At 37.7% G+C, this 27,233-nt stretch overlaps 1 protein-coding gene across 1 annotated transcript in view; it reads right to left on the reverse strand.

Annotated features, from left to right (window-relative positions):
• The window catches only part of LOC124306362 (probable G-protein coupled receptor Mth-like 1), a 114,783-nt gene extending 108,652 nt beyond the window's left edge, over nucleotides 1–6,131 (reverse strand). The window contains exon 1 of the mRNA XM_046766983.1: nucleotides 5,108–6,131. Within this exon, the coding sequence (XP_046622939.1) occupies nucleotides 5,108–5,859 (752 nt within the window). The 5' untranslated portion in view covers nucleotides 5,860–6,131. The remainder of the gene's footprint in view (nucleotides 1–5,107) is intronic.
• Nucleotides 6,132–27,233: the final 21,102 nt, after the last annotated feature.

Genomic DNA, 27,233 nt, shown 5'->3' on the forward strand with positions numbered 1-27,233 from the left:
TAAAAATTGGGATATCGTCTTGTATTTGGCAGTTCGATTGTAGCACTGGAGCAGTGCATGGCGGTTTTAAATCCGTGGAGCAATTGATTGTACTAAAGTTGATCGATCGAGCTGAATACTTGATTGGAAAGCGTGTATAAAGATTAATAGGATATCGTAAAGCAGAACGCAGTTAACCTCACAGAGCGAGATAACGACGAGATATGAAGCTGGTTGGTGCAGCAAGGGATTGCGGCGCTTTGAAGGGGTCGTTGATGATCAGTTTGGATCAGCGAACGTTCGAGGAAAGTTGCGTGATTGATTATGCCGGAGGAAAGAAAATGATACGTGGAGGGATTTTAACGATCTTTTGATTGATCCATACGCCATCGCCTGCGTGCCAGAAAGAATTAACGTCTCTCTCTCTCTCTCTCTTTTTTATTTTATCTCCGTTATATTTATTGTACGACACGTCCTCGAGCAGCGTGTTAAAGTTGTTCGTAGAAGAGTTTGCGAACGATAATGCGAAAGCAAGTATTTCAATTAATTTCCATGCAGGTCAAGTGGGACGTTACCAAGCCATTAATTGCATAGCTAATAATTGTCATAGGCGAGCATTGATCCTTTTCACTAGTTTCCCTGTCGAACGGGAGATTTATCCGGTAGCGTAGCGCTTTTGGGAATCAACTGTGGCGTACAAAACCGGTTGAAAATCAGTTTTTAACATAATTAGAGTATCAGAATCATCAAGTTAAAAGTGATCCAGGTTCAAAACATGTCAAAAATTTCTTGCATAATTGATTTTTTTAGGATTCTCTCATGTGAATCAGATGCTTCCATGAAATTGAAAGTATGTATGGATACATTATCTTCAAAATACGTTTTTTCTAATGACATATCCACAGATCGTCGATCGATTTGCTATTGTTTCAACAGATAATTTATATACATCTACAATATACATAAATTTTTTTCGCTGAAACCGAAAGTAGAGTTGGGAACTTTAATATTGAAAGAGATTGTCTAATTAACAAGAAAGCCTCATTTAACGGGAATCGAAAAATTGATCGAAGATAAAAATAAACGATGTTGAAATTTGTGACGTGGACTAAACGATGTATTTTTAGAAGAAGTCTTTTTGCATCGAAAATTTAACACCTTCAAAGTTATTCAACATTTTATTACTAACTTCAACTTTGTCAAGAAAACGACAAATGAAAAAAACAAAAGAGAAATAAAACTAAACTACAAATAGCGCAATAATACGAGAACGAATGATGCGTCGAAAAATGTTCAAAATTTATTTACTAAACCTGCACGGTGCTAGTAAAACAATAATTATCGTGCTGTTTGTTGTTTTCTTATTTCTTGTCGGTGTTGCAGTACGTATACCGATGACTTTGCAGATCGCGGTTCGCCTGCTCTTGACGAATGTACGCAGGCACGCAAGTTTTGACAGGTGAAAGCCGAACCGTCGTATTATTGTACAACAACGCAGGTTGGTTCCTCGTACAAAGTACGCAAGTTTATATTTCCGACATTCGATATGTTCAAAGGCGCGCGATTGATATACACATAAAGCATTTTACCCGATTCGCAAGGTGAGTCTAAGGATGTGGTCTTCTTCTTTTCGCGTGTATAACGTATCCTATTAGATCTGCAGACACCTCGGTTTGTTATCGCTAATATTTTTGGATTCAGCCTTTGCGTAGGAAGTGTAACGAATTTAACCTCATCTCTTTCGTTGATCGCGATGTTCCAACATACACAGGTATAATAACACGATACTCGGAACCATACTGAAATTATTTTTAAAATACGCAGAATAAGAGATGCCGTCAGCTAATCCTGCTTTCTCGGAATGTTTAGATTCGGAAGAATGTGGGAGAGAAATAAAATAATTTATTACCGTATACGTGTACACAATATCGGTAAGAATAACCGTCGATCCCGGTTTTAAGTGGGTCGCTCTACACGTTGAACATACATAGTAGGTACAATGTATATACCGTGTCTTCCGATCTCGATGTTGTAAAACCCAGAATATAATCAAATGGTTGCGAACTTCGCTGTAACTGTATCGTGTAGCTATTTTGAAAATCATCGATCGAGATCTGTTCGACGATCGCTGTTTGCGAAGATTATATAATATCAGCACTAATTGCTTGTTTCAATTCCAAAGTCTATACCCCTCGTATAGTATTTGAATTGTGAAATACGTATATATTATACCTGATGTGTAATCTACCCGATGTCTTTATGATTTTCAACAATTGGCGTTGCGTTTTTGCAAATTTTCTGAAAGCTTTAATGGTACTAAAATTTACGAGGTAGGATTATTGCAATTAACATTGCAACGAATGTGTAGGTGAAAAAATACTTTTAACGTTATTGATTCGGCCGATTTTTATGTTGGTGGGAATTTAAATTCGACGAGGAAAAATCAAACTCTTAAAGCAAGGTTGTCGATACCTTTATTCAAATATCCAAGACAATTTCACTGAGATATTGACGGTACGAATTTTCTCCCAAGTTCTGCCGTTATGCTAGAACGATGCGTAAGGTCCTGTATGTACCTTTCGCGAAAGTGTTTCGTAGCATTGGTGCTACGTTTACTTTCTTTTCTGATGTTATCTGAGATTACAGAGTAACGGTTTCTGAACTGCTCGGCAGTAACGGATACTAACGATTTTCCAAATGACCGATATAATCAAAAATGAATCGGTCAGTTCTTTCACATCAATGACATTTGATGTAAAGCGAATTACGTAAGGACGTCACGTTTTCAGAAATGAGAATCAAGGGTTCGCTTTGATTTACCGATTTCCGATTCTCTTTCATTTCAAATTTACTAACCGAGTGAAATATCACTTATTTCGTCTTAGATCACGATGCGAAAATTCCGCAGTCAGTGCAATTCTACATGCGACGCCAAACAAAATTATCCGAAAACTTCTTGGTTTTATGCGAAAATGATTCCAACAAATGTATTCCTGCGATAAGAGGTAATTCAATCGTATGAATAGATGTCTTGGTACTATTGTTGCTCGGTACAACAAATCTTTTTTTGGACATTTGTATTTTTATGCGGTATTATCACATCAGTGACGCGTATGTGGCTGAAGTTAGTAACGTTAACGTAACGAAACATCAGGGATAAAATCGTTATTGTACAATTTTAGAATGACTTTCGAGGAGTTTGTTTCGTAAAATACGAGTATATTTTATTTACGATGGTTTACTAGATTTCAGACATTTACAAAGATGCGAAGCAACGCTCTTTCCTAAACAAGCATCGTTACAGTAACGTTACTAACTTCGTACTCATTGATTCGCAGAGACTTTCAAAATAGTCAAAATAAGTGACGTTTGACGTGGTTTGATGCAGGCTAGAACCCGTTACAATATCCTATTTCTCAAAGGAATGACTTAAAACCTGTTCTGTGGTGATACCAAAACAGTCTCTCTCTGTAATCGATTTCGATCCCGACCCCCTTTGAACAGACAACTTACAAATAGGGTTGTCAGAAAACATATAAAACACACCGCGGAAGTCGTAAAACCCTTCGCATATTCCGACTTTTTGTTCACCACGTTATACAAGTTTCATATTTCCCGAATCAGCTCGATCTTGGAAATTACCATATATCGCCAGGCTTTATTCAACCGCTGTGCAATCCCTACAAGAATAAAACATGACATGTTCTTCTCTCCTTTCAGACTTCTGAATTCGAGCCACGTGTCTTGTCTTCGAGTATGTGTGCGTATGCTATCAACATTAAATACATCCCGCTAAAATATAGATCCTTTTAAAATTCTCGGTAGAAATTTCGTCACCAAACATCAGATAGTCTGAAGATTCTTCACCAAAAATCTTGTGTCGGATTGACCGAAGTCTTTGATACTGGCAAAGCTGGAGCTGGAAGTAAAGCTTGCCAAATTATAGGCAATACTTTCAAAGAATCTTGGACGACAAAACTTACTATTTTAATTATTTTAATTATCCTAGCATCAGCTTTATCGGATACTCTAGTGAAATAAATTCTGATGAAAAATCAACTACGGATTACAGAGGACTTGTTACGTCTTACATACGAGTATTCTATGTAATAAAGAATATAAATACTCTAGCTGGAAACATTCTTCACGTCTTTGATATTCTGATGTATATCTACAGGCCGTCTTTATTCATATCATTAATAGCTTCGTATAATATTATAGTATACTAATGATATGCTTTTTGGCAAATGAGAATTTTCAAGACGAATGTTTCGGATGAAACAAGGATGTACAGTCGGATCGATAAAGTGGTTTGAATAGAAACATGACAAAACAAAGGCACAGAATATCTCGCTCAAGCTTATCTAGCTGTATATAACTGAAAAAGTCTTCCGTGACACGGTAAAAACTTTCTAAAATCTAAATTTCGAATTGTATTAAAAACTTCAGAGAAATAACATTATTCTATCGCTTATTTCTGAAAAAAGTCGATTATTCTGACTTTGCTGACAACACTTCTTACAGCCGAAATTCAGTGCATACAAATTTTCTTTCCGGATCGCAGGGATTATTTCAAAATCATTTTCAATTTCGTGAGGTTGAGTTCCACTTTTTACACGTGTGTTTGGTCACGCATTTGCTGCATCAAAATTATCAGTGGACTGTAACGTACGACCTCTACATCCTTAAAAGCTCTCGAGATCGCAAAATAAACACACGATTTCAATGATCGAGTATTTGAATGATTTTTTTTTATTTCATATTCTTGTAGATTGGAAAGAAATATTTTGGACGTATTTTTTATTTTCCGATTGAATTAAAATTGCCATCAATATAACAGATTGAAAACTATAACATTGTGACGTCACCCATGTTAAGATATATCTATATATTTTAAAATCAGTGAAATTCAATCACCTGTAACGTGAAAAATTATCATTTTTAACGAAAAACAAAAAATACGTCCTCGTTATTTTGGCTTGCACTGCATTGTGCACCCCTAAAAATGAAAAAGTAAAAAAAATTTCACTCAAATACTCAATTCCCAGCCTCACTATTCGCTGAGATCACCGGTACCGGTTTGCAACAAAAATACCGGTCAAATTTCACCCAACGCTCCGTGACTCACCTGACTTTAGCGTGTTCGGTACAGGCGATAACCTTGACCGATTTCATATCGTAAGTTTTCTCGATGCAAAACTGTCCCGGCGGGATGTTGAGATGATCGAAAATCAGAGTCCCGTTTTCCATGATGTGTGCATCATCCACGTCACCGATCACCGAATAATTTCCCACATGTTCGCAGTTTGGGAAATCCAGTATAATATCGTAACTGGTAGCGTTCGGTATCGCGAAAGTGTCGGGTGGCGAGCCTTCCGGCATTAGGGCGCACTGAGATTTATCCTCGTGCAAAGTGGCCTCGCTTCCGCAGCACTGGAAGACCATCGGCTTCAGTTCCTCCTTCATCCTGCATAGAAGCAACGCCTCGTTTTCGGCGCAGTATTGGTCGGGCTCGTAGGCATTTCCGGTACCACTGTTCAAGATCAGGAGACCGTTGTCGAAGAAGATGAACGGCTGGGTCTTCGAGTTCGGATAGAAGCTCAGGACCCTGTCGACTCCGCAGTGCGGACGCGTGTTCTCTCGGATATCCCAGTCGTCCGGTATTGGGATTTGCCCTCGGCTCGAAAGCGAGAATATCAAAGGTTGCCACATCGCCGTTGTCGGTACGCACCTGCCGACTTCGCCCTTCGACCCTTCGACCAGCGTCTCGCCGGATCGGCAGCACCTTGGAATCGCGGTCCGTATCTTTTCCACGCTCGGCTCCGACGAAACGATCGGCGAAATCGCGATGAGGACGACGAGCGAAGTGAGGAGGCCCATTTTGGTCGGTGGAATCCTTGCGATCACTTTCACTGAACACCACCGTCACTTTTTTCAGCTCCGATTCCGCCACTCACTTGATTCTGTTCGTGAAGGGTGAGGGGGTTGGGATTTCAACCCTTGCCGATGATTTTTTACCTCGTTCAATATTCTACTCGCAGATGTGCCCACGCTAGTTTTAGTTGTCCGAGGGTAATTTCGCGGTTTTAAATAAGCGCGGTGTCGAGGGGAGTACGGAAATCGTTCGACGCACGACGTTACCGCTAAGAAGTTTCGGAGTCACTAAACCGAAGGGATCCGAAACACGCGGGTAACGTCCGACCGGTCGCTTGGCAGCGTGGTTTCGAGATGCGCGCGCATACTTTCGCCCCCCCACCACAAGCCTTTGGAGGCGTGTGACTGAGTAGAGAGAGATTCAAACAAACGGTAAAACCGCTTGTCGACGCCGGCCCGAGTTCTGAAGAACGGGGTAGAAGCCCTGTGGCTGCGCTGGAGAACGCCCAACAAGGCAACAATGCGTACTCGCACGGAAACTGAGAGATGCATTCTATTGATTGTCGTAGAATTTCACAATTTCCGGAAGCGGAAGGAAATGCGCAAATCGGCCGAACAGAATTTTCGAAATGTACAAACTCGGGGTATCTGAAATTCGAAATTTAGAAATATCAAGCCGAAATAAAAAATTACCTGAATTAATCAGAACATAGCACGCCGAAATTTACAATCGGTACGGATTTTCAAACCACAAAATGTAAACCGTCTGAGCTTTCTACGATTTTAATCTTTCTATATTTTGATCTCCAGCCCTTTTTTTTAATTCTAAAAGTTATTGTTCACATTCCTTGGAGAAGTTTTCAGTAATGACTAAACTATAATGCGTTATAACTGGAAAAACGATGGATTCCATTCGTTTAATTCGCTCGAGTAATAATAACTTGAAGTTTGTTTTAGTCTAAGAACGGTTTGTTTCCTTCGCACCAGGTTCAGGTGACGGTGATAAGTTCATCTCTTTTTCATGAAATTCGAATAATATGCATCGAGGATCCAAGCAGTTTTCGTTCAGCTACATTTTAATTTGGCCTGTAAATGTTTGATCAACGAGAACAACCAATTTTCTGTAGAGTCTAGACCGAATTATTGGTTTAACTACATATTTAATCAATTAACTCCATATTTTTTGCAACGTACTTTGGTTTGCCGTTATCGTGAAATTTTTTTCACTGGAACATTTCGATAATTGCAGCAGCTGACAGTTGAAATTTCATCCCCATAAAATATCGATACTACCGAATTACTCATTTCAATAATCATTCGTCATTTTGTTTTTCATAACAAACAATGCTTTGGACAACGCAACTTTGGTGAATAATTACAGGTCTTTAGAGAGCAGAAATTTGAACGGTTCACACTGGATTTTCACCATTTCTCTCACACTTCGCAATTGAAAAACATTTTTTTCTTAGGTCAAATCAAATTCAAGTTTCAGATAATATTCGAAATATTTCAGAGAGTAAAATATAAGATGAACGATTATTATTATTGTATTCTTACGTGGTTAATATTGTGGCCAACGTCCAACGGCTATGTCAATAGCGTCTGCCTGCCTCTTGAATTTACTAAAGACTTGGGATACCAGTTGGAAATATCAAACTTGTGGACTTTGTGACACAAATCTAATGCATGCAATGGAAGCGTCTCTTGCTGATATTGGAGAAAGTCACTTGCAGTAAAGATAACAGTAGGGTTTTAAATAAGCTATGTACTCAATGTCATCAACATGAATTCTTGATATTCGATATCACTTGCATTGCTGTCATTGCCATCATGGTTAGGAATGTCAAAAGTTCTGCGAAGACGGTAAATATCAACAAGAAAATATGGTCATAATATTGATGTAATCAGTAAAATGAAATAAGATTTCAGTGTTAAATTGACTATAGAATTTTACATTTCTCATATAACGGAGTTTAGTTTAGTTCAGTTTAGTACTTTCGTAATAAAATAATGCAGTATAATAATAACATGTAGATTTTGTTTGAATTTTCATGATTGATTACTGTATTATATATACTCATTGAAAATGAGGATTTTTCCAGACACTTATTATTACATTTTCAAACACTTTTCTTGCAGGGTTGACGGTAACAATAACTTCAAAAATATCAGGATTAAAAACATTAACAAAATATAACAAAAAATCAAAATCCCTTTAGTATCAATATCTCACACGGTTTAGATATCGGTAATAAATGTTTCTCATATTGAAATACAAGCGTATAATTACGTACAGCAATATCGATATTCGTTTGAGCGGGGAATGATTCTACCAATTTCTCGGTCTTGTTCAAAATTCTGACGCTTTGAAATAATGGATTGATTATTGGGCTCGATAAAAAGACTGATGGATTTGATGTAGGATGAATTTCATGCACACAGAGAAAAAAGATTTGTTGGGCGAAGTGAATATTCTTTCACTGAACTAACTACGGCAGTTCTGGACCGCGAAATAAACATTAATTTGAGGCCGAAAAATTATTCAGTTGATGAATATATATTTGATTACATCAATTCGGCAAAATAGCAAATATATGTTCGCAAAACAACAAGAGAAAAAACATCTCAAATTTATTGTAAAAAAATTTTTTAAATATTCATTTTGAAGATGAGATTCCACGCTACAAGTTCGTTGGTATTAATTTTTTTCAACAAATAAACCGTTTTCGTGATATTTGCTGTAAAAAAATAGTTTGAGCCAATTTTTGACTGCGCGCTGTAAACTACCCCCTACTTTAAACGCTAATTGTGAGAGTTAAGTGCGAATTAGGTAAAAAGCCAATAGAACATAGTTTATGTAAAATTTTATGATAAACATTTTGATCTGTATACTTTTTACCCGTTCGAGCAACGGTTCGTTAGAAAAATTGAAAAACCCAAAAAAAAGTACCTGCTGGGGGTTGTTTTTCTCAATTTAGGGGATGATGCACCCAACTTTTCGGATATTTGTTTCTGCTTATATCAGGAGCTCGTACATCAAATTTGAACTCTTTTTAAATTATTTCTCCTAAAAATGCTAATTTGCGTGAACTATTTGTAGCTGCTCTGCATTGATGGAATATTTGATCGACTTGATTGGTATATTTGATTATTTGTACCATATGACGTTTCAGTTTAAAAAAAAGAACAGGAGACGCGAAAAATCTATCAGTTCTGTGAATCTACAAAGAAACGTCTGAATTTGCCAAATAAGTAATCCCAGAGAACACAGGATTGTAAAATTTAAAATTGAAAATTTTCTTAAAAATAAAAGTGAAATCTGCATTGTAATTAACACAATTGCAACTTACCAAACACGTTACCTATACGCCAACTATTGATAATTAGTTGTATGTCGAAGAATGAGCGTCTTGGATTTTTTTTTTTTAACGCCATACTCTAAACTCATGACCTACAAATGTCAAAGTCGTACACTTATAACCACTACGCTAAACTATCGCTTACAGGCTGGATGACTCTTCCTTATTTATTTTGAGCCATACACATACTCACAATTATATGTATTAAACGGATTTGTTTACTACATATACTACTCAACTAAATCCGAATTGTCAAATATTATAATGTTCATTTGATTGAAAAACACGTTTGTTGATTCAATTGCTTCCCTCAACTAGATTATTTATTACACTTAAATCAATCACTTACCATGTTAAACTAAATCATTCACCGAATTCAATTGAATTCGAGTGGCTGAATAATCTGTAATCCAGTTAATTCGAGCAGGCGTTAATTAATTCAATTAGATTTCCCCACTAAATCATCTACCACACTAAACTAAATGCGATTTATCAAATACATTATTTGTTTACTAAACTCAACCACATTATCAAATTTACTCAACTATATTGGATTTGTCAACTGTGCTTTCATTTATTTGATTGAAACATTAACCGGCCTGAGTCAAGTAACTCCCTCAACTATGTAAATCGTTTACTAAGCTGAACTAAACAGAAATTGTTTTAGAAATTTTCTTTTTTTTTTCAGTTGATCTAAATTCACGCTGGTTCATTCAAATAAAGAACGAGAAAAGTAATATTTTATATGTGAGATTTGAACGATCCAGTGTCAACTTTTGGACTGATACAGTTGACTCACACACGCTTATCCCTATATCTATATGCGCACACTCATGTACATTGCGCAGAGACTGGCCGTGGCAACATCGCAACGTCCAACAAGAAACAAGAAGAATTTAAGGTTACATACATCCCGGCGACCGCTCATCTGAATTCATGAAGGTTGCTCGACCTAACAAGAGACCTGCTTTTGTTCTAAAATTTTAACGCATTCACGTTAGACCATTCTATCGTTAAATAGTCAATCTGTACATTGGAACCTAGCTTCTGAAGAATGTATGTATTAGTGTACACTTATGTACACCGGACACAATCTCTCAGAGTGCAACGTTGCCAAAACGTTTCGCTCTCGGCCGTCGCACGAGAGAATTCGTCGTGAATATCGAACTTTTTCTACATCTACCGATAAATCCTATGAGTAAAAAGTTGTTGGTTTTTTTTTTTTTTGGCATTTTTCTAATTTTTTCTTTCTGCCACATTTTCGTTTTTCATCAGATTAGCACGGACGAGTCAAATGCAATAACAAAAACATCCGCGTTTTATTGGCTCGGTACAGGGAATGTGTTACGAGTACTGGCTTCAAGCGTGATTTTTTCGCAAATGTTTGAGACAATCGTGTTACAAGTTTGTAAAAAGGTGCATCGATATACAAATTAAGAGTAAACAAAATTTCAGCTACATTACGCTGTACCGAGTTTACCGTAGTAATTTTTTTCCGTTTCCAGTAATCAGTTATCTACTGTCAACAATCGAATCAACTACGTGTAATAGGCCAAGAATTGGTCTCGCATTTCCATTGTCATCATAATATTAAGATCATGTAGTACTCCTACCTTTACCGACCGAGCAAACTGACACTTTTTCTTCCTGTATTAAATGAAAAAACGAACCGAGGGGGTTCAAATTTCAACGGTGCATTGCTCTGTTGTAGCAGAATTCAGGAAAGCTAATCTTATCATGAAAATCATTTAAAAAATTTCTAGCTTTTTGACAAGTGTTACTATTCCCACATTTCCCGCAATTCAGGAGCCGCTAAATGCATAGCTGAGATACGTTGCGCTATTCCGGAAAGAATGAGGAATAAAAGGAACCATTGTGCCAATGTTCTCATACAATGTTTAGGTCGCTAGACTAGAACTAAGAATTACAATAATTTTGTAAACAAAAGATGCTCTAACGATCAGGTGGGCGCTCGGGCACACATTTTTTTGACGATTTCCGGGATATGAGTAACTTTCCTGAAATCCGCGACAAAAGTTGAAATTGGAAACCCGTTTCGTTCGTTTGTTTATTTAATATAGGAAGAAAAAGGGTGACCTTGCTCGGTTGGTAAAGGTAGGAGTATTACGTGACCTTAAAATCTTGTTTGAAATTTACAGAATAACAGTATGCAAAAACGTAATTCTAGGGAGTGAGTACACATTATACATATGTATCTAATTCCGCTTACACCTCGAGGCACCATCTCTCAAGTACAGCTCTGTCGCTTTGTGTAGAAACCACAATCGTACACGATTGCGTGCATGCTTACGACTTGCGTTCTCCCGTAACACAGGTACTCAAGATTCGCCGACGGTCACCTCTGGTGAATCATCTTGCGTTTAAAGTTACCGCACGATTACTGCCTGTTGCGTTCCCGGCTTCGTTTGCGTCGCATTCATTGGCGCTGTGTGCTTCTAATTGTAAGCGGACGATCATGCGGTGTATATATTTGAGGCGTGTGACTTAGCACTCGACGAGTTGCGACGCCGCAGCAATAATATTCGGCCTGAATTCCACCACGACACGTCTGTTGTCATTTCGGGACAACTAGATTTCGCATGTTCAAGGACACATTTTCCCGCCCGTACCTTCATCTTTGTTTTCATTCACTTCTTGCTGTACCTCTCGGAGGACAAAAGATCGGTTCCATTGTCACGAAAAATTAACATCCAATCGATTGTTCGTCGACGGGGTTAACGGGTCAAATCCCTAATGTGTCAATGTGCTTTCACAATTGACGATAACAGCATTGCAAAGTTTCGCTAGAGTTCGGATAAAAAGGTTAACACAGATCCGCTGAAGAAACGTTGAAATGAAAATGTTTATATACATTTCGCTTCCGGGTCAATAGTCAAATACTCGTTTAAATGCTTTCTCCATCACTGCGGACGTATATTGAACAATATGAAGTCTTTCCAACTTGCACGCGTAACGTGCGACAATTTCATCCGACGGTTTACAAAAAGAAAAGTACAAAAGTAGATTAATACGATTTCTGAAAGTAATCCAGAACTGAGCTTCCACCAAACTATGAGTTCAAGTGGTTTTCGCTGTAAATCTCAAATCATGTCATGACCATTATGAAAATTAATTAAAGTGAAATCATCTTCAGCTTTTCAGTTGTTGAGTTTTACTATGGTTCAATTTTCTTTCACTGATTGTGAGCAATGGTGCGTGAGAGTAAAATTTTTATAAACATTTGCAAAGTGAAATTCGAGAATTATCAGTTTTGACTACTCGGAATACTTTTTATTCATGATTTATCAATCGAAGACATGAATATGATGCGGGAAGCTTGATAAAATGTCAAACTTTTCCAACCTTCTGTATAAAACATGAAACTTTCAGTAGATGTAGTCGATGATTTTATATTTGCTTTTCATAATACTGAAAAGTAGTAAACGTTTATTACACGAAGAAAGCGAATCCTTTGACTGCACATTAAAAAGATTTGACCTTTTCGCTGTTTTCTTCTTACTAGATTTCGTTAATTTGACGAATCACGCAGGCTCAAAAAGTGTCCTCTTAGGATTAGGTCGAGCGTACGACAGAGTTTGGTTTCAAATTGGAAACACACGCTTGGTGAGTTAAGCAGCATTAGGTACAATGTATCCGTTTTTTCCGTCTCAAGATTTTATCTTTTCGTCATAAGTCTGGACCGAAAATCATATTTTTACAAGGTATTCTGTTTCGAATTGAGTAGATGAATAAGCATCACTCAAACTATTGACTAGATAGAGAATTTTCAAATGGCAGACTCGGGTTTTCAAAGGAAATACAAACAATAGTATTTACAGTTCAGTTGAACGTGACGCTACAGCTTGTATATTCGCGAAAAAACAATATGCATTTGAAAAAATTGTCACCGTATAGATTTCACAAAAGCGGTTTCACCTGTCAGGAATACTCAATTCCGTGGTGTCCATTTCGACTGCCTTTGATGTTTCCGTAACTATTATCTATAATATTTTCTCTGAAAATCCGCGGTTCCGGGTTTTATTTCACGGCCGCCTTTCGATGTCACGTGTTGTACGAATCCGTACACATACCGGGACAATCTCGTGAAACTTGAAAATCAACCGCGCATGCGCGAGTTTTATCGGCTGTTCGTGCAGGCTGGCCATCCCGAGTTTTCAGCTGTCAAACTGTTTCTGCCGGCGATGTAGTTGATACGAATTTTCGAGGTTAGAATCTCCAATAATTGAGGTGGCGACTCGGAAAGGTTTGGAAAGCATTTGTTATTGGGGTCGGAAAGTTGATTCTTCAAAGAACGGTCGGAATCTAATGCTCATGTTCTTTGAAAATTCAAACGTACACATTTCGTTTACGTTGGCCCGCCTGCATTGCAGACAAAAATATCGCTGCGGGAAGATTTCGCCGACCAATGAGATTGAATTATTTGGCACACGCGCGGTTGATTTTCAAGTTTCAAGAGAAAACGGATAATTAACGGCCATTAAGATTTTTTCTTTTAACGTTTACTTCCTATTCCTGACTCATTTTTCTCATTCCGCGGTTCCATTTTTCATCCGGTAAACAGTTTTTCTCGCCAAATAACGAAACAATAAATTAAAACAAAAAAAGGCGTTACATCGCGGTACAAAGTCTCCTCCTATTTCGAACTCGACGGAAATGGTTTGCAACGTTTAACTTGCGCCTGGCGCCACTGCGACGCTTGCAACGATGAAAATTTTTTTTTTAGTTCAATACTTTACGCGGCACTTACACGTGCGGTATTTCTTATAAGTGCAGTCGGCAGAGACTTATATCTCGATCAAGCACCCACTCTCTTTCCTCGTACGTACGGTAGAAGCTGCAATTATATTGCACACTACACCCACTTTATTTTTCAGCAGAGTGAACCTATAACTTGACACATATCTCACGGTGCCCAATTTCACTTCAACGGTACATATTTACCACTTAAGATATCGCTGAGAGGGATACCTTGAACCGTGCAGTCTCTTCATGTTACAAGTATCTCTCGATGCTCATTATTTGACGATCTCCGTCATGCCGATATGAATATTTATAGAATCTTCGACATACGCGTGACATGCATACGCTAGGTATAAGGATAGAAAAAGTAGCGCGACGTAAGATATCCTGAGAAAAACGTACGTGTACATGAATATTACGTTGCGTGAACTTGATTTGAGTCCGTAGTTTGACAAAACTTAATGCAAATATTATAAAGTCATCAGAATTCTTGCGCTGGGTTGGGGTAACTAGTCACAAAGGACAGAAGTAATTCGAATAAACAAATCAATGTCATGAGGATTTGTAGTTCTCGAATAGCAAGTCCAATAATTCACAAGCCATTGTGGTATGGACGACAACATTAAAGGTAGCAGTACGACATTACTAGCATCCATACTAATGCGAAAACTAATTATACCGACACCAATATCGATACTAACAACAATAATACTATAAGAGTAATAATAGCACGATAACTGACGCTAACAATGAGAGTAAAAACATTGAGCAGCAAGTAAAGAAAGCAAGAAGTTCACGGAGTTGGACGAATTCTTCGAATGAAATTGAAAAAAGATTTCATATCGGGAAGTTCTTTTTTTGTTGGATCCTAGTTGAAAACTCGCCTTCTCGCGCATGTGTAGCGAGTGCAAATGTGGCGTTTTCAAAGGAACAAGAACAAAAAAAAAAAAAGAAAAATCGTGTGCAAAGACGGCTGGAGGGCGATTTCACTCGTAATTATCTTCTTTCCGCCCTTGATGCACAACGTACTATCTGTCAATCGGCCGTTTGTGTTAAAGTAGACATCATTTTTGAGGATGCGATGAGATAATTAGTGTCCAATCCACGTAATCACCGACCCGTGATACGAAATAATCCCTGGACTGTGTCTACCAGACGTACATCCACCTTTCGTCCCCCTGGTGGTTGAACAAATGACCCGAAATTCTTGACCAACTCCACAAGCCACGACGTAATTCAGGTTTAGGGTAGTCCGCAGTTCTCTCAAACACAGCTTGACGAGTCGGGGAGGGTTCTGCGTAAACACACACGAGCAAAAGGACTCACACCCGCCCCTACATGACCTGCAGCGCATGTTTGGTGTTTAGGTTGATTTACCAGAGTCCCCGTCTGCGTGACGAAGACCGGGTTTCGAGCCGACTATCTCTGGCCCTGGTCCCCGTCCTGCAGGAGCCAAGGGGTAGATAAAATCTCAACCACACCGCCAAACGTTCTGCAGGAACACGCGCGTGGAAACGCATTAAAGCGCCAGCCGGCTCGCAGATACTTGCGGGAATGCGAATATTGTATTTACACGTCGTTTACACGGTGTGCTAGATGGAAAATCACTGCTTTCATTTCTAGTAAGCTGCTGTATGAACCTTATGTATGGGACATTCTGCGTGTTATAAAGCTGATCATAACCCTAATCCTGTCAAAATCGATTTAAATTTGTGTAGGGAAGGCTTGTTCGTTGGCTTATAGCTTGTAAATTAGTTCTAAGTTCATTTAAAGTTGTTTGTAAATGTTCGATTGCCTAGGAAATAAGTTCAAGTTTGATAAACAACGCTCTTTTCACGGGATTGTTGTGAAAAGGGAGGAGAAAGCATTCGGTAAAAGATGTTGAAGAAATTGGGACGTTTTGTGAATAATAAATAAAGTTATTTACGAATTTCATATCGCTGGTATCATGAAGTGCACTGGAAAAGTTTATTTAGATTCATTATTCAATTTAAGTCGTTCCACCTCTGTTCTGTAAGAGTTCATCAGAGAGATACTGGCAACTTTAGTTTATCTAAAAGGACAAGTCTTCCAGAGAACTAAAGACTAGGATCTAACCAGCTGAAGGTTTCAAAAATTCATCAAATTTAAAAGGAAACACCTTAAGCAAATCACCAATCTTATCTTGCGATAAATTGATAAGACTTCTCGTAACGAACTAAATAAATAAATAACCGTAATAAAGTAAAGTTGAGGATAGAAATTTGGGAGACAACACCTTTTCACCACAAAGTTTATAAAATATCAATCTTTAACTGATTATAATATATGTGAGTTTTTGTAGGTTTCTATTCGAAGTCGTTTACACGTTAAACTATAAACGAAAATCGCTAATTTCCGATGATTAAATATAAATATAACTCGAAAACTATAGATTACACAAAGAAAAGTGGGATATAAAAAAACTTCAGTTTCAAGTGAATTTTTAAATTAAAATGAAGTTGATGAAATATCAAAAATAAACCTTATAGTTTCGTCAATTTCTCGAAGATCTTTCAAGAAATACTTTTGTGTTGCTGTAATAAAACTACATGTGTAAATACCATTATGGAACCGGGTAAAGTTTGGAAGCTATGACTTTTTTTCTCTTATATCTTCCACGCAGTTTTGTCGTCGAATCATATAATGAGACAGATCTAAAATGTAGATACTATAATTCATAATATTGTACAATTTTATTAGGTATTTTATATAGGTATATATTATACAATATACGCATTCTAGAATATTTACAATTTGCGTAGGATTTTGCAAGAGAAAATAATTTGGAGTTTCTTCACTAAATCCAGCCCCATAACGAAATGTATTATATATGTTTTTTTTTTTGACACTAACACGCTAGTATTTTCACAAGTTTTAGCGAAAAAAGTATCGTTTTCGACGAATCAAAGAAACTTGGATTTTTATTGTATGTCGAGTTACAGGTTGAATCAGTTTTCAGATGGTCAGACACCAGCAAGGTTATATCGATAACTCGCGGTACCGCAGAAAAATTTCTGTACCCAAGCATTCAAGTACCGAAAAGGGCCAAAATATTCTTTTATATAAAGTCGCAGTTTTCGCGGCTAATATCTTGTAACCTATTGTAACGATTTTAGGTTCTTCTACGATCTACGCGATAAAATCAGATAAAGATATAAAAACATGAAATCAGACAAGAGAAATTAATTAATATAATTTTGGCAATTTCTTTATTTTTTTATTCCATTTATCTATCCACCCTTTCTTAAATTCGTTATTTTATTTTTACAATATAAAAGGGACCCTACTCGTCACAGGTCTAACAAAATTAGCCTGATAGTTTAAAAAAAACACATAATAAATAACAAATAACGCACATATGTATAAATAGAAAGATAAAACGATGATGAGTGAGGAGAAAATTGTTCGCGAAATAAAACCGAGCCGAGAGAGGTTTCTCAGTGAGATACGTAGATATATGTAGAATACGGTGACGATGTTTAAAAATGAATAAAAAATATTGCGAATGAAGGTTTTGTGTTCTCTGTACTATGTTCAGTTAAAATTTCTACCTGGCTAGGATTTACGCTTCAACTCACTGTTATGACACGTCTTACATTAGCGAACTACGCAGATCTACTAAACCTTCTCGACCCAAACTCGTCTCTCTCTCTCTCCCTCTCTGTCTTCTCTTCTATATTCAATACGAATCGTCAGACCATCAAGTTGAGAATATACGTAGGCCGGTACTTTTCGATGCAGAATTTGATGCACTTTCAGATCTCAGGAAAAAATATACCATTGCATTAAAAAAAAAAAGACAAACAAAGTTGATTCTTACACGTCATTGACGTCTCAACTTGCAAAAAATGTGATACCGTTAAATTTTTTACCTCTTCGAACCCTCAAGTTGTTGTATTTGTAATTAACGGTTTTGCGTAAAAAAATCACCCTGTAAATAAGATGGCATAAATTCGTTGTTCCTAAGGTTCAGAACCTAAGAGTGAAATTAGAGAGAAAACGCTCACGTAACATCGTTGTCTTATGATTTCCTGTAATGCAGAAGTCAAAGTTCACGCTTAATAGAAGACAAGAACTCAGATCTGGGCCTCTGCGAAGCGAGGGGCCTCAAAAATTTACAATTACATGCCTTTTGTTTTACGCCTTGACACACATAGCAAATCATCAAATTTTTAATCACGGATGTTTGCTGGTTTCGATCATCTTTGCGCAAGAATTTTTCATGCGTGTACGAAGATACGAAATACCTCCGTTTAATCCTGAGTGCCGTAATTACACCACACGTTAGGAATCTAATGGAGGGCTAAGACTGGTCACCGGCAACCGCAAGTAATTGGCGGCTTGTGTATCGTGGACAAGAGGTGAAGAGGAGACTGCGGGATGCTCGAATACTGCAGAGGCTAGGATGTGTGCTAGGTTTCAGAGTTTGTATAGGATACTGCGCATGATCCGTAATTACAACGTGTATGCAAATGCATCTTGCTGCACAGTTCAATTTATATGTTCGTGGTAATTAATGGTTGAATGTCACTGCCGGAACCCTCGGATTATTCTGCCTAAAATTCAGCGAATGGACATCTAGTAACGAACATAAATTCAGTCACCTACTGCGAAAAATAGAATTTTCAAATTTTTTCCTGCTCGTGATAAAAAGATTTTGACAGCAAATTGTAAATTACGCGTCATCGAAGCCTGGCAATTTTTGGTTACCAGAATTAGGTACTTTTTACAAGAAATATATGCTCCGATCGTGACACGAACAGTCAACAAGTACGTTGAAACAAAAAATGGAGAATCTTTTTGAACAACTAATGTATTTACCGTTAAAGACGTGGCAAATTTGAAAACCGGTACGTAATTCCTTTTTATGAGGTGCCTAGAGTCTGTCCTTACTGACCAAGTGAAATATCAGTTGTTTTTAATATTATCAACACCTGTGCATCATTGACAGGAAAAAGTCACAGCTGGCGCAATTCTACGTCCGAGGCAAAAGAAGGTGGGAGTGGTGAAACCGAAATGTTGCTTCGAATCTGAATACCCTTAGTCGAGGAAATAAAGCAATGGACTGTCGATTTTTTGAGCAGTAAGACGGATTTTAATGCGGTTTTTTGCATCCGCTTCGTAAGAGCGCCTACAAACTTTGTGAACTAAATTGATTAATTAATTTTTTGAAAATGCATTATGGCATTAATAATATGCATTTTGCAAGTGCACTTCCAAGAGACACTAAACAAAAAATTTGCTACTCGGGGGTTTTTGGGGTCGATGAACACGAATATCGCCACGGCAACCGTCTCCGAGGTACCTGGTGCCCAGGGTGGACAGTATCAACGTCTTCTCCTAGAGTTTTGGCGAAAATTGTGATCGAATTTGTGATTGAATCAAGAACAATGTTCTTTAATTGAGGTAAAAATGATAATACTCAAGATAATTCCAGAAAAAGACGTTGAAACGTTCACCCTGGGCACCATGTTCCTCGGAGACGTTTGCCGTATCGATATTCGTATTCAGTGACCCCAAAAACCCCCAAGCAACGAGTTTCGACAAATTCGATCACAATTTTCGCCAAAACTCTAGGAGAAGACGTTGATACCGTCCACCCTGGGCACCAGGTACCTCGGAGACGGTTGCCGTGGCGATATTCGTGTTCAGCGACCCCAAAAACCCCCGAGTAGCAAATTTTTTATTTAGTGTCTCTTGGTAGTGCTCTTGCAAAATGCATATTATTAATGCCATAATGCATTTTCAAAAAATTAATTAATCAATTTAGTTCACAAAGTTTGTAGGCGCTCTTACGAATCGAATGCAAAAAACCGTATTAAAATCCGTCTTACTGCTCAAAAAATCGACAGTTGGACCGTTTTTAGTGCTTTATTTCCTCGACTACCTGCTACACAGCTAGAAGAGTTGCAGCCCTTTCCGAAACGAACGATAAGCAATAAACATCGGGCTTGATTATTCTTTGAATCCCAGTGGCATTCGAACGAGTTGTGTACACGCAACGGACGTGGCGTCGAAGGGGTGATTAGCATAGTGTCCCGTCACCCTTGAACGTATATCAGCCGTTGAATTTAAGATTGTATTCGATTGCGCAGACCTTGGATCGTGACGAGGCATATGTAAAGGGGCATAAATGGCATATTATACAATGCGGGACGAAGCCCCTGCCCCTCGAGCTTTTGGTAAAACGTGTTAATCTCCTCCGAGCTTATACATGCACACACGACACTGGGAACTCCTAGTCAGTTATGTTCGCTCGACTTACTCACACCCAGGCGTGAACGGTCGTTTAAAAGATTATAACTTAAGATCACCAGGGGCGATACGACGTACGAGGCGTTATGGATAACCGGGCGAAGATCGGTGATGTCGTTTATACTACGAAATAGAACGTTGTTATATCCACTTTCAATTCCTTTTTATTAGATTCGAAATGCCGCTTCACTGGCAATACAAGATATGCGGGGTTTTCAATGTAAAATTAGATTGCTAATTTCCTGAACTCCTCCTCTCAAGTTTCTTGCACCTTTAACAGTTTTTGAGATTTTTATAAATAAATAGTTCCTTTACGATATCCACGATAAAGATTGAACTTCATAGCTATCCGATTCACAGATATTTTTCAGAGCAAGTCATGACTCATGAATAAAACTCATATATATGTAAGGAAGTTTACTTCCTTAACCATGATTTGAATAGACCCGCGCTCACACGCGGGTCGGTAAAGTAGTGGACCATCGGTACGATTGAGGCAAAAAGAGAGGAGATAGAGATTGCGAAATATCAGGTGCAAATAATAAGTAAATAGATTATTGTAATAGAGCGAATGAAAGAGGTTAAGAATAAACATTGAATGTAGTTTCTTTGTTTATTTCAAGTTGCATATAGTAACTATGTAAGTTTGAATAAGTAAATCAAATACAAAATCTTTGTTTATTTCAGAGAAACGGTTCTTAGTTATTTTACAGCCACCCATTTGACTACTCAATAAAGTAAACCTCATATTACATATATTATACCTGTACAAGTTTTGCATCTTTGTATGAAATTTCTGATACCTATTTGAAAACAAGAATTTCACTGAAAGAGTGCAGATTTTACTAAAAATCTACATAAACCATTTGCAGTATTCCAAAAGCCATCCAAATTGATTTGGCTGAAACTTACACACAGCGTGTCTTGTTCAAATTCAACAAATTTTTCAACGATATACACTGTTTTTTGGCCCTCTTACGGTCGGGAAAACATTATAACAACATTGTTTTTGTACCTTTTACGTTTTTCAGTTAGGCGACACATTGTATGTGAGGTGCTGTTAGTGGGCAACCGTCGTTATTGATACGAGGAAAAACGAGCAAAGCCTTCGTCTTATTTTTGTGAATTCGATCAGGGAGAAGGCATCATACGAATCTAACTGTCAGTTGGTGTCTGAATATTTAATACTTCGATTTCGCAGCAAGTTTGTAGGTACAAACAGTTCCTACTCAAAGCTGTTGACACTGCGCAATTCAATGTCCATTCTACGGTATCATACATTATGGAAATTCACATCACTCCGGAGATTAGAAGTCTTGCGAACAAAAACTCATCCCTGCAATTGAACACATACGTTTTGTACCGCTTATTCGTCAGTATATCGAAAGACGATCGTGTTGTTCTTCTGGTGAAATTCATCACACAAACGAGTTACGTTAGAAGTGTCAATTTTCGTTAACCCCGAGTTTTCTGATATCAGCGCAGCGAACGAAAAGCGACGAACAATTGGAACTCGAAGTTTGATATCATTGTCAGGAGCGAATGAGAAGGAACTTCGTGAATAACTGGCAAGATAATAAAAATAAATTTAATCTTGCTACATGCTTCATATACTCTTCAGAAAACTTAACTATTGTTCGTTCTATAAATTAATAAAGTCAGAAGAACTATGCAGGTGGAAAAAATTACTTGTATACTTTTGTGCAAAGATGATCGACGTTTACGTGTGGAATCGATGAAATTCTAGGTCGTAGAAATACGAACTGAACCTATTTAAACATCACATACCCCATGTAATGAAAGTTATGTTATGCAATAGAATAGATTAGGCGTTGAATCCATTCACAGCCAGAAAATTTCAATTTTTGAGCACGTGTCTCGAGTTTTCTCCGTATTCAAGTCCGATTTGAAAAATCCCTGCATTTACAAGGAAGGTACCCTAGGTCGATTTCTCCGATTTGAATAATTTTGTAATATGTTTTATTAGACTAAAAACTGAACGACACGAATTTTTTTTGATCTGCCGTTAAACACTTTAAGAGGGTGAAACCACCCTTCGAAGTAAGGCATGCCAAGGAACGATTTGACATTTTTTTTTCCTTATTCAGAAAATTAAATTCTCCATTTCTCGTTACGTGAAAACTATCTCGGTTGAATTGATTAAAAAATATTATGTTCTTGTGAGTAAAACTGCCGAACCACCCCTCGACATGCCTTACTTTGGAGGGTTGTTTCACTCCCTTAAAGTGTTTGATGGCAGATAAAAAAAAATACGTGTCGCTTAGGTTTTAGTCTGGTATAACATATTACAAAAGAAATAAAATCGGAGAGATCGACCTGGGATACCTTCCTTGTTAGCAATATCGTATATTCGAAAGTAATACAATTTTTTAAAATTTCGGTTGAAATTATTCCATTTTATTTTAATCTTGTAGTCAAGTCTTGGCAACGCGCAATGTACATTATGCAATGTGTATGCAGGGTTTCCGCAATCCTCAAATGGATTTTTGTTTCCACGATTCCAGCGTGCCGAATACATATGTAGGATTTGGTGCTGGGCAAGTTGGGTAAACCAAATATGCGTCGAGTTACGATTAGTTATTCCTGACTTGACCATCCATACCTCTAGTCGAGAGGTCGACGGAGATCGGTTTGTAAAATGAAGCTATAAATTTCGACATTCCTACATCTGTGTACGTACGCGTTTACCTATACAGTGTATATGAAATTATGTAAATGTTTGGTGAATCGACGCGGGATTTCGAACGGTTTGCTCGGTAGGGGGGGACAAACGGAACGGTGATAAATTCCAGAACAGCTTACGATGAGCATTCGTGGGTTTTGGGTATTCAGAATTCAGTTAATATCCTCTGCTATTACAATGCTAAACGGGATGTCAGCAACAAGCAACAACTCTCGCTAAACTCATATAGGTTAGGTTAACTAATCAGAGATAATAATTCGTTTCGAGTTTCCAGAGTTGCACATACTTGGGTTTAACGCAGATGGTTAATAATTAATTTGCAATCAGGAAACTGTAGCATGACCTCAATTAACATGATTGCAATTTTATTCCAGCTGCACAAATATCTGTATATCAATCAAATCAATTATTATACAACAGCAAGATTAACTGAAATACGATTTTATCTTCCACTAACGCAAGTCCCAAAAATTGAGAATGTAATTTGAAAAATCGGTAACAGACGATGGTGATATAAATTTTACAGTGAAGTTTAGGCACAAATTGCAGCAAACACTTTCTGTCAGTTGAATACCTGCTCAAAGGCTGTAAAAATTACACGTACACTAGAATTCCTTACCACGTAATTGCTATCGAAGAAACACCGCGTAGCTACTCTTCTTCTGAAACATTCCAAGAAGATTCAAACAAGATCGTATTCTAAAATTTGAAAAACAAGTGTTTGATCCTTGGATTTGCAACGTGAAGCAGTTCGGGCTTTGATCTAGATTGTTATTTTTTCTTGTTACTTTTGTTTCCACCCTCTGAAAGTACTCTGATTGCGAGTAGTCATCCGGAGCCCGAAGGTTTAATTTTCTCATCGTGTTGGGTAGATAAGCCTCCATGACCTCATCTAGTCAGGGTGGCTGGCGCTCTTTGATATTGACGAGGAGAATGTTCGCTGAAAAGTTATTCCAGAATAAGATTGATGCGTTTGATGCGTGCGCACTCTGCACAAGCTTGAATCGGTACCTGAGGGTTTTAGCCGGCTGTCCGGGAATGATGAATTGCATTTTGACACCCTCGCCACCGTCGTACATTCACCCTGCAATAACTTCCGCAGTGATGTGAGTCCGCGATTCGAGCCGGAGGCCGAAAGTGTTCGCAAACTTGCCTCGTCATTCAGTTCGGGGATTCCCAACACCTGTCAAATTGCATCGAAAAGGCACTCGGTCCTCCGGTTGCACATACCCAAGTGTTCGCATGCTCATCCGTGAAAATCGATTCACACGTTACACACATTTCAAATTACACACATACTGTATTGATTTGCCTGCCAAAGTTCCCTTATCTTGCACGAGGGCGATCCACCAACTTTTGCCGAGCTTTCTAGGGTCAAAATTTTTATCTCGCAGCAATTTGGATATCCTTTAGTACACACCAAGATATGAACATGCTTTAACTTTTCGGCTCTTAGGCCTTAAGGTAGTTGGATAGTAATTTCAGAAATGTTGAATTCAAATGAGTTTTAATTACATAATTTATAAAGTAATTTTAAACAATCCTGTAAAGTTTGAAAATGATTTACCGTTTAGTTACTGAATTTTTTGATTTTAAATTTGAGCTATTTTATATTATGTAGATGGGGACTAGGATAAAAACAGATAATTTCGAGTTGGTTGTTTTAGAATAAAATATTTAGGACGGGAAAAAATATTGAATAAGATAAAATGAATATTTAAGAATAATATATCAAATTTTTGTGCATTTTGTCCGTCATCTAATAATTAAAAACATAATTTAAAAAAACTATCCGATTGTAATTTTAGTTAGGTTGTACATTTGGCAACATCGGAAGTAAACACATTACGCGCGGTATTCAAATTATTACTTTTCTGCTGTTTAGATATGGTACTGCTAAAACAGTTTATTTTTATTTTTTTTTCACCACGAATCTCCCTTCAAATCGTAACTGATACGACATTTCGATTCACAAAAATAAAGGTTATAGCGAGGTAAACATCGAAGGTTCAAGCAGACTACAACACAAGAAAATCACGCCACGTTGCCAAATTTATTTACTGATTATTTGAGGAATACAGTTCTCACGATTATCCATCGGATGGCGATACCGTCGCTACCCAACAAGCTTACACAAGTTCGTGATTTTTTTTTTTTTTCGAATAACCTCAAACTTTTGGCGCTTCCTGTCATCAGTCAGCCACATGACCTATACAGTTTTTAGTGAAAAAAAAGTCTGATTTTCCCCAATACGAAACCCATTTTAAAGTAGGTTCTCATACTGTATAAAAACAGGTTTTTTCCACATTTTTAGTCGAGTATATACCAAAAACCATGTGAACTTTAATTCAGAGACGGCTAGTTCATAGACCGGCCGACAGTAGCACTGCGAGCTGAATCTGCGTTACCAACGTAATCGATTTGGCCGAAAAACTAACCTATCTAACGTCTCTGAATTAATGCCCACATTTGTACACTTGGTGACAATGAATCTGAGGTGGCTAATTTTTTATACTAAACAGTTGCGTTGATAACACAGAGAAACCTAGAGTGCCATAGTCGGCCGAGCGTGAAACAAACTCAATCTCAATAAACATAACATAAATCATGACCATCGAATCTAACCATAGAATACCGGGGGCATAATGATTTGTTGGATTGCAATCCTGAGGTTAGATTCGACGGTCGTGAGTTATGTTACGTTTACTGAGATTAATTTTGTTTCTCGCTCGGCCGACTATGGCGCTGTAGGTTTGTCTGTGTTGCCAACATAACTGTCTAGTCTAAAAAATTAACCGTCTCAGATTCATTGTCTCCAAGTGTACATCTTGAAATGTTTCAAGTTGGATAAAAATGGGATCATAATTAAATTGGTATAAATATAGAATGTATTCCAAATCGACCGTATAGTAGCTAAATTCAAATCCTCAGCGTATCCTCGAGGACTTCGACATCACTCGCAAAAATTGTAAAACGGGTCACGTCGTTCAGGCGCTGCACCAGAAATTTGAGGTTTGAATTCGGTCCAGCTACACCTGGGCAAAGTTTTCTGCATATTTCCTTGCCCCTTGTGCGAATGCAGGTGTTTCTATTGAACATCTCAGGACTGTTGCAGACGCATGCATAATGATGCTCACTAATTTATCCCCCCCTGCCCCACACAAGGCAAACGGCTCATGGGGACCGACTCTATCGGGCATGGTTATTATTTAGAAAAATCAAAACCTGGAATATTGACACAGACCTAATTATGATTCCATCTTCAGTCAAATCTGAAAATTTCAGGTATCATCGATGTGACGTCCGGTGCTGAGATGCGGGGACGTTTCAGATTTTGTTTAAGAGACGAAAACGGATCTGTGTACCAAAATCGAATAAAAAGGAATTATTCCAATGCAAAATGCTAACTTTCCTGGGCTATAAAGTCGATTAATACCTACGCAGTAAAAATGTGACGACTTCGAAGTCAAAACACGCTCGTAAAAGTGTAACGTATGTGCCAACTCGCAGCAGACGATTCAACATAGAATAAAAAAAATTTCGCATTTTTTATTTCCAGAGCTTTGTGTTATTCTTTTTGTCTTTATTTCTTTATAGCACATCTCGTGTCTTTGTATATAATTTCATCGATATTTGTGACGCAAACATGCTGAAAACAAAAAATAACACTTATCGATTGTTTGTGATATGGCGTACGCGTTTGTTGCAGAATGAGGTTTTGCCGCAACAATAGAGCACGTAAATATGAAGAGAGAAAAAATACACCACGGTTGATACGATAAAATGAAGATTGAAAATGGAAAATTTAAAAACTGATCAGTATCTTGGATATAATGAAGCCCACGTCAGTATTGAATCGGCTAAATGTTGAATATACATATGACTCCGTGCGGCAATGTGCGTCACCAACGTCGGAATGTATAATAAGTATAAACTGATGTGTAATAAGTATAAACCGATGTATAATAAATGCCAATGGGGCATTCCATCGCTACGCAATCAACCATCGATATTTGTTTCAATAACATACTACGTCGGAGAAATTTTTTTTTCTTTTACATCAGCATAATCGTATAAAATACTAATGGATAGAAAAAAAATTGGCGTGTGGATATTATTAAATGCAATTTTTAAAGTTTTTTTATAAATCGTTAACAATGTAGTTGCATATGCAATGTAGTCGTAGAACCGAATCAAGCCTTTGAACGATCATGGTGGCTATCAATTTATTCAAGATAACACGGCGTGAGTTCCTTCCAGTAATGTGAATTTTGTTTCAA

The sequence above is a fragment of the Neodiprion virginianus genome, chromosome 5, assembly GCF_021901495.1.
Source record: "Neodiprion virginianus isolate iyNeoVirg1 chromosome 5, iyNeoVirg1.1, whole genome shotgun sequence".
NCBI classification, from domain to species: Eukaryota; Metazoa; Arthropoda; class Insecta; order Hymenoptera; family Diprionidae; genus Neodiprion; species Neodiprion virginianus.